Raw genomic sequence first — 9766 nt, 5'->3', positions numbered from 1 at the left:
AGGTGGATGATGAATAAAGGAGTTAGAGGAGGTTTAAAATAAACATAGCTTTATTGAACAATTTTTTGGCCTTAGCAGTCAAGAGAACAGCAATAAAGTTTATAGAGATTTTACAAACAAAAACTTAGATCCCATTTCAAAAATTATAACGTTATTTTTTGTTGCCTATTATTAATATACTGGTATTTTCGTCACCTATGTCTTCCCGTATTTTAGGTTTTTCTTTTTCTTTGCTTGCATGGGCAATACGATCACCCACTTTTAATCATATAATTCTCATAAATTACGGTGAAATACATAAACTTTTGATTAAAGATTACTTTTTATAAAAAAGAATTTGTTAAAGAAAAAACCTTTAAATCCAATTAACTTTTTTTTCTCTTTTTTCTTAATAATCAACTTAAAAAATAATTACCGAAGTGTCTGAAACATTATTTAGAATTTAAAGACTTAAATTTGCTATTTTATGTTTAATTCATTATAATCTGTTGAGCGTCAATCATTTCTCATATTTAATCGTTCCGGTCTTGTTTTTTTTTCAATCAGTTGCTTAAATATCGTGCGATCGGTAAGCAATCGAAAATTAAGAAACAAGTCGAAAACGCGATCAAAACAGAAACTTACTTCAAAACAACGGCTCTGCAAGGTAATTGTTGCAGTTTTTAGAAGAAATATTTTTGATTATATTTCAAATTTATGCTCAAGGGCTTATAATACTCTAATTTACACTCATAAAACTCATTAAAATTGTTCAATCTCTGGAGTGGGATTAAACAATTTCGACGGGTCCTTATGATAATCAAAGTCTTTTCAAGAATATATCATATTAAATGAAAATATGATTTTAAAAACAATATTGGTTTTTAGTCAAAAAAAATTTATAAAAAACCTTACGAACTTTTGTTAAACATCTCCATTTTCAACAAAATTTACGAAAAAAAGTACATTTTCGCTATTGAACAAATCCATTTTTTTTAAATATATAACTAAGGCATTTTTTAAGAGTTAATTTAATTTGAGCTTATTAAATTAATTTTAAATAAGATATTTGAAATCTAACAACTTAAAGCCCATGTTAAGATGATCCTGTTTTGGTACTGCTTGAAAACTGTCAAAATTGCCGTTCAAGACTAAACTTTGTTTTATATTTTAAACTCTGAAAATTTTTTCAAAAAAAAGGTTCTGCATTATTAAATTTAGTAAAAATTTGAAATAACTTTTTTAAATTTTCAAAGGTGAATTAAAGGAACATCATTAAAGTAGTTTTGAAGTTTTATTAGAGTTGACTAGCGTTTTGATTTGATTTAAATAGTTGGATTTGGTGGATATTATTATTAACATACAAATATTTAATACAGGAAAATAGCTTACACACGAGAGGTTCGCAATATCCATTTCTGTTTACCTCTCATATTGTCCGAAAAGTATCTTTCGGTTTACGATAAATTTATTTGCAGGTTTTACTTTCAATAAATTTTTATGAAATTGCCAAGAATATTTTCCATTTTAAAAAACTTCGAGAATGTTTACGGTCAATGCCATTATAATAATTATTATATGGGTAAAATGATTGAGTAAATTTAGTTTTCCTGCATTTAATAAAAGTCACTTACTTGTAATCAACTCGTTTATTTTACCTAATTCTTCATTTCATTGTGTAGGGATTTTTAAAACGAGTTGGATCTCTTATTGTCTAGGAATTTCCGAAGCGAGTAGGATCTCTTATTGTGTAGGGATTTCCAAAACGAGTAGAATCTCTTATTGTGTAGAGATCTTTTTAAACATTGTTAATTATAAGTAAAGCCTATCTTAAATGGTTGAGGCATTAATTTATTGTTACATCCAAGTTAAATAGGTTCTGTCTGTGTTATGATATGTTTCGGGCATATTGTTTGCATAGGATTAAGAAATATTTATTAAGGCGCATTTTGGCTGTGAATAATGATTTGGTATCGCGTTTTATTATATTCCTTATAAATCAAACAATTAGGTACCAACTATTTTAATAAATTTTCTTCAATTAAAAAATGCATTGATTGAATCAGTGGAAATAAGGCCGAGTATTAGTACCACATCATAGTAACAAATTTTATTTTCCCGTCCGAAAAAGATTTTTGATAATAACTGCACCTCTAGCTTGTAATATTTTTTATTCATAGTTCTTAATTAGTGGGCAGTACCACCAACTTGAAGTTTTTTTGAAAAAAAAGATTTAAAAATAGGTGCTATTAAAAGTCTATTAAACTAAAAAGTAAATGAAAAACTTGAAGATTAAGGATGAAGATTGAAAACTTAAAAATTAAAGATTGTAAAAAAATATTCCAATCAAAATTCAAATAAATTAAAACTGCATTTAATTTTGGTTAATTTATTTATATGTTATATTATAATAAATATTTATATAAACACAACATAAGCGGTTTTGTAAAAGTTTAATAAAAATTCTGCTTAATTAGTATTTTTGTGACATTTATAAGTGTTAGTAAAGTATTTTAAAGAACAAAATTGTTATCTTAAACATGTTTTAGATAAAAATTTTACTATGTATTGTAAAAAACATACCTATATACATATTTTTACAACGTGTGATTGTCTATCTACAGCTTGCAAGATGATGCGTGCATAAATGATACAATACATGCATTCGCAACACAATAAATGCTTTAACACAATATAATATGTTGTATTTTTCCATCACGCTATGAAGGATTGAGCCCGGTAAAGCTGGTAATTATGGTAAAGGATAAGTTAACTTATTCACCGGTAAATTTTTAATACAGCAATCAACAACATTATGGAGCATCATATTGACCATGTTTGCAAGCTTGATCATCGGATAGATTGGTTGCAATACTAATAGTTTACCAGTAAATTTACTAGTGAATACTTCAAGTTACCATTTACCGAGCTTAACCCTGATACTATACATTTCGCATATACATGTACTCTATATTACTATTGCGTAAAACAATAAATTATTGTCTTTTATTGTTACTTTTTGAAAAAAAATTGTTAATAGAATTGTTTTTCAAATAGATGAAGATTCTACTTGCATTCTTACTTTGCGTGGTTGCAAATGCTCAAGGTATTATATTACTTATACTGAAAATTCAAAGAAAGAAAAAAAAATTGCAATGTCAAAATTTTTGTATTTTTATATTTATGTTATATAAGATTGTTTAGCAAAAAATGGCAACTCTCTGAACTTGGAACAAATTAAGATAAAAAAATTAAAGTCTAGGAAGACCTCAACCGTCCAATAGGTTTTCCAAAAAAAAAAATTTAATTTAAAAAAAGTTTAACGAGCAAGGATCCAAAATATTCACGCATGTTTTTGAATTTTGTTATTCGATAATTTAAAATTTAAAAACCACATAAATTACTGAATTTTAGTATTATTTTAGAAATTTAAAAGCCATTTGCTTACAAGTACATACACTTCCTTTATAATTTTATGATTATTTTAAGCTATTAAAAGAAATTTAAATAACTTACTGAACACATTTGGCGCCCGAATTTGCCTCTTTATTCCTAATGTCAAGTTACCTTGTTGATTTTCTTTGATAAAAAAATTTGGATTTTACAACACTACGGCGCTGATAAAAATTGGTTTATAGTTTTGAATAATATTTTTCCAAAATCTATCATTTATTTACAATATCAATTATTTAATATTTTGACACATTTGCGTTAAAGTTTAAACTGTTGAAGATTATTAGTCACTTTACGATAAAGTTTATGCATATTCTTATTACCTATTCCTACTTAAGAAGAGAAAGAAATAGTTCTTTTTAAGAAGAAGAGGTAAATATATCTTCTTCTTAAGAAGAAGTAAATATTTTTTTTAAGAAGAAGTTGTAAAAAGAATTGTTATTTTTAGTCTAAAGTTTGGATCTGATAAAGCATCCCCAGTAAGAAATCGGCTAGCGATATTCTTAACAATAAAGGCAGCAATGAAATGCTACAAGTAGCTAAAAAAAGTTCGCATTATATTATATATTCATATTTATCCGTATACAATACTATTATTATATATTATCACAGGCGGCTAGTTTAATCAAATGTCGAAAATTATAACGCTACGATACGTAGGTATCAAATAGTCAAAGAATTCTCGATATGTTATAGTTAGCTACAATAATATAATAATGATAAATCGCCTACTAAAAATCTGTGCCACATACATCACAGCGTATTAGCTAGCAATATCGACTAACTTAAGATGTATAGTTGTTTTTATGCAAGCTAAGAAACTACTATATGTAGCTATCAATAAATTGTTTTAAAAACGCTAACAAAAAACCCGTGGTATGTACATAAATATCACTATAGTAATAGATGGCTAAATCCACCTATTAGCTCTAAGACTATCGTTAATGAATAGCTAACAATAAAAGTATAATATGAAGATATTGTTAAATTGTAATAAAATCGCTAGTTAAAAAGCTATTATAGGTAGGCAACAACTAGCTTTAGATTTGTTGATATGTTGTAGTTAGCTACATTCCTATGATCTGTAGTTATATATCGTAACAATATTGTTAGTTACAAAGCTGCGATATGTAGAAATTGACTGTCTACAAATTTGTTGTTATGCTGTAGCAACCTAAAATGCTACAACACATAAAGATATATCTTAGTTATTTCATTGTACAAAGCAGCAATAAATAGTTAGTGAAATGTCGTAAAAAGAATTGCAATTTTACGAGTTCAGTTTCGTCAGAGTTATCTAATTTTAATTTTACAAACAAAAATGAATTTCCTCTTCTGAAAAACCATAAATTCATAAACGCATGTATAATATCTTAATTTTGAATACCAAATTATATTATTAACAGATTTATACTTTTGTCGTTTTTTCACTTCTCGCAATGTACTTTAAGAGGAAATTCAATGCCAAAATTTAATCAAATATTAAATTTGGAAAAGTTCAACTTGATAAAAAGTGAGTTTATTAGGAAAATAATAAAAGTTTTATTATTTCTGGTTAAAACTTATTCTTGTTTAATAGTAACATTTTCGTCATTTTCCCAAGCATTCCGGGAAAGAGTAGAAAATAATTACAATATTCGTAGTAAAAGATTTTTATTATTATTTATTTTTTTGCAGATTTAGAACTCCTTTAAATTTAAGAAATTATAATCAAATTGACACATACTTACTTACATCCCTTATATTCATCGAGTTAATAACAAACCAGTCAGATTAATTATGTGTAATATTAGGTTGACGTTCTTTCGGATGATTTAGAGTAAAATTTGATAGTTTTAGTAAAACGCAGACCCAAAAGTCATAACTTTTGATACGAATACAAATACTAACTATATGGTTCCAGGTCTGTGTTTTATCAACTATTCGAAATCATATTTTAATTCATCCTAAAGAACGCTATCGTATCTTTTACCTAAAGAACGCTAAACGTTATCTTTAACCTCAAACAATCTAAAATATTTTTTAACTAAAAACGTTTTTTTTTAACCTTATAAACCTCAAAAACATATAAATTATGCTTTTTGAAGAAAAATATGATTTTGGACGTCTTCCAGCTTCATTATGCACTAATCGCCTATTATTCTCCCTTTTTTTTATAGACCTTTCTACTTGACTTTCCAAGTTGTAAATAGACTAAAACTTGAAAAAAAAATTTCTTCTGTTTTGGAGTTTTAGTCTCTTGCGCACTAAAATTTTTTATTAGGAAGCAGCAACATCAAAGTTTGCGCAAGCAAATTTTATTAATAAAATATTTGAACGAATAAAGATTATGAGAGTGCAATAATTAACGCTGTCGCAATAACAATATTACTGATGCAGTCTTAAATTTGCACGTTTGTACTTTTTTTAATTTGAGCATGGTTTTAACATACTTGTAAGTTACTTGATGCATGTTTATGATTTATTTGAACTTCTAGTGTGGTGTGTCTAACCATGACTATAACCATAAAACAGAAACCTCGCCTTAATTTCCAGTTTCCCATCAGATTATGTTTTTCCTAATGTATATTTAAAAACTCTTGAGTAAAGTACTGCTTAAAAAAGCAGATTAGTAGTCAAACCAGGTTCAGGTTCAGCATTATTCCGTTCACTCTGCTACTAGTATCATCTAATCTAGTACAACCTGCTCCATGTCTACCGCAACTACAATGATAATAATACGTTACGGTTTTGTAACAAATTTCTGCTATTTTTTTGTTTTGTTAGAAATTTACTTTTTTGTACAACATGGCATTTTTACGCAACCTGAACTATCAAATGTCTGTTATTTTTATAACAAAATTATTGCGTAAGGAGATTTAACAGTATATGGTGTGAAAACGCATGATATTATATAAATAAACAAATTTAAGAAAAATATATTTGATTCATATAATATTTACTAATAAATAAATATTAGAAAAAATTAACTGATTCAAATAATATTTATATGCTAAATATGCATAAAAATTGTTTTGAAGTAAGAATACCTAAGACTCTCAAATAAATTAGAACAGAACTTAAAAAGTAAGAGTAATGAAATGGGTTTAAAAAGAGAATATACAACACTGTTTTGAATTACGGTAATGTAGCTTATCATCGCCCAAGTAAGTGCCACACGAAGCGACTTACCGTCCGCAGAATGCAAATTAAGCTATCTACAGAGACAAATAGTTTGTGAGGTTTTTGAAGACTGAAGTAATACGATTAAAAAGCTAGAAGTAGGCGAGTTAGAAACGTAGCATAGAAAGGAAAGGTCATTTCACTTGACAAAAGAATGTGCATTCTAAAAAACTAGTTTAAGTGTCAATAGGTAAATTAAATTGTAAATTAAATGTTGCCGTTAATACATTACAAAAAATGGTCGACATTTTTACTTGTGGGTTTACGAAAGCTCAAAAAACGTAAATTTATTTTTCCTTACCAAGCAATTGGTTGAGACGAATCTATTGTACCACTTACAAGCACTAACTACAGTTAGTTTAACTGCATATATATAACCAAGACGTTACATTTTTTTAATATATAGCAGTATTATTTCTCTAACTGAATCTCTAACATTTACAGAGTAATTTAAATAACTACAGAGTCCTCGAATCTGAATTGCTATTTATCCTTACAATGATGATGTATTCTGATTTTTCTGCATTTTTTATCAAGACTCAGAGATCGTCAGTTGTTTCACTCTTTTGAATTTACCACCTATGCTCACTCTTCTTTTCTGATACATGTCTACTGCAATTGTTGCTCCTAAATATGAAATTTTTATCTGCAAGCGGTCCACCATGCTTTTTTTTTACCTTTTTTGTAATTTTAGATGATGGCTATCTTCTATAAGTCTTCTTAATTTAAAAATGATAAATTTGTTTACAATTTTACAATTTCTATGAAATTGTGTTCCAATTGCTTCACTACTTTCACTTCAGAGGAATTTTGTCTCTTGTCTGTATATTTATTATTTATTAAAATGATATTTTTACAGGGTATACACTTTTAGTTATAAAAACTGTTATCAACATGTGTCCTATTTAAAAACTAAAACTTAAAACAGAATTTATAATATCTGAAAATAGCAAAAGTTATAAAAAGTATTGAAATTAGTAAAATGCTGCTTTTGAAAAAGTAGTTGTTTAGTTGTTTTTTTTTAAATAATGTTAGTTCTACCGTATTCTAATGTCTGAAGGTAACTCGTTAAAAGGTTTTGCTCCTGCAAAGTAAAAAAAGTTTTTTGTCATTTCGAGTTTTATTTTTGGAAGTCTTAACAATATTCTTTGTATGGTATATTTCTTAGGGTTTAGCGGTTTCAAACTGATGAGTAAAAATTTCATAAAGTTCATTATGTAAACAATTTTTTACAAATAAGCATGAGTCTCTTTTGATGGTTTTCTCAATTTCCTTAAGATTATGATGGCTACCAATTATACCTTTCGCTCTTCTGTCAAATAAACATAGTTTGCTTGGTATGTTGTTGTAAAGTAAAGATTAATTTTGAAATCGTATATTAATATTCGAACATTTATTTGTTTATTAATCTGGAGAGTAGCCTTTGCAGGAAAGAAGATCTTTGATTTACTCAAATAATTTAAATGACTGCACGCTTCTCTCTCTTTTTCTCTCTCTCTCTCTCTCTCTCTCTCTCTCTCTCTCTCTCTCTCTCTCTCTCTCTCTCTCTCCCTCTCTCTCTCTCTCTCTCTCTCTCTCTCTCTCTCTCTCTCTCTCTCTCTCTCTCTCTCTATATATATATATATATATATATATATATCTCGAAAAAGGGTAGTAAAAATTTCTTTGTATGCCGGCACTTTGATACTATTTCATATTTTTAATTTATTAAATTTTCTCCTTTATATGACAATATATGAATTTTCTTGCGGTGACAAAGGTTGCAAACTTTAGATGCTTGATTGTAGGGCTTAGATTTTGCTATTATTTTCCATGTAACAACAGGTTTTATATTTTTCGATTTTAGCATCCATATTTGTTTGGGAAGTTCAGTGTCATTTTTATATTTAGGTACATTGAAAGATTTAAGATGATTGGCATACCTTAACTTAAATGTGGTTTCACTTATACCAAAATAAACTTTGTCTTTGAATTGAGGATCTCCATAATTTGCAATAGCTTGGTATACTACATTGTTAGAAAGGCATTGGCTAATTAACGGACAAATTTTTCTGTTTATGCAGTTGAATTTTATTGATGTTTCATTTTTATCGCTTTGTAAAATTTTATTGTTATGTGCATTTATTGAAGACTTGACATTAGGCACGCAAGTATAGCTAACTTTAATATAGTTTCGATTAAAAATATATCCTACTTATCTCAATCCCATGTAATATTAAACTTGTCAAATATCTTTGTGTAACAGTGAACCTAATTAACAGTTCTTATCAACCATATTGTAAATCTAATAACCGACTTTTGTATGTTCAATCTGACTCAAACCACCTAATGTATTAAAAGAGATTCCTCAAACTATTGAGTTACGATTATCCACTAAGACAGTGAATGAAACTGTTTTCAATAATTCCATTCTTCCGTATGAAGAGGCTTTACGTAAATCAGGATACAATTCAAAACTCACTTACCAACCGCAAAAAATGAAAAATTAAAAAAGTCATTGCAAACGTAAAATTATATGGTAAAACCCCCGTTTAGCAAAACTGTTAAAACTAAAATTGGAAATCGCTTCTTAGCTTTAATTGACCAACACTTTCCAGTAGGACACAGGCTTCATAAAATTTTTATTCACCTAATGTCAAGTCTCTAATAAATGCACATAACAATAAAGTTTTACAAAGCGATAAAATTAAAGCATCAAAATAATGCAACCGCATAAACAAAAAAATTGTCCGTTAAATAGCCAATGCCTTTCTAACAATGTCGTATAGTAAGCTACTGTAAACTCTGGAGATCCTCAAATCAAAGACAAAGTTTATTTTGGTATAAGTGAAACCACATTTAAATTAAGGTATGCCAATCATCTTAAATCTTTCAATGTACCCAAATATAAAAATGACACTGAACTTCCCAAACAAATATGGATGCTAAAATCGAAAAATATAAAACCGATTGTTAAATGGAAAATAATAGCACGATGTAAGCCCTACAATCAAGTATCTAAAGTTTGCAAATTTTGTCTCCGCGAGAAATCTCATATATTGTCATATAAAGTAGTAAACTTAATAAAGAAAAGATATGAAATAGTATTAAAATGCCGGCATTCAAAGAAAATTTTACTATCCTTATTCGACACCGGGGACTAAAGCCTTTGACGTCTTTTTGTTTTTGTTTT

At 27.7% G+C, this 9766-nt stretch overlaps 1 protein-coding gene across 1 annotated transcript in view; it reads left to right on the top strand.

The window, feature by feature from the left end:
- Positions 1-560: 560 nt before the first annotated feature.
- Positions 561-9766, top strand: part of LOC136081406 (uncharacterized) — a 31598-nt gene continuing 22392 nt past the window's right edge. The window contains exons 1-2 of the mRNA XM_065798720.1: positions 561-646; positions 3037-3085. Of these exons, the coding sequence (XP_065654792.1) occupies positions 3037-3085 (49 nt within the window). The 5' untranslated portion in view covers positions 561-646. The remainder of the gene's footprint in view (positions 647-3036; positions 3086-9766) is intronic.

The sequence above is a fragment of the Hydra vulgaris genome, chromosome 06, assembly GCF_038396675.1.
Source record: "Hydra vulgaris chromosome 06, alternate assembly HydraT2T_AEP".
Lineage (NCBI taxonomy): Eukaryota > Metazoa > Cnidaria > Hydrozoa > Anthoathecata > Hydridae > Hydra > Hydra vulgaris.
This window is presented reverse-complemented; position numbering and strand designations above follow the sequence as displayed.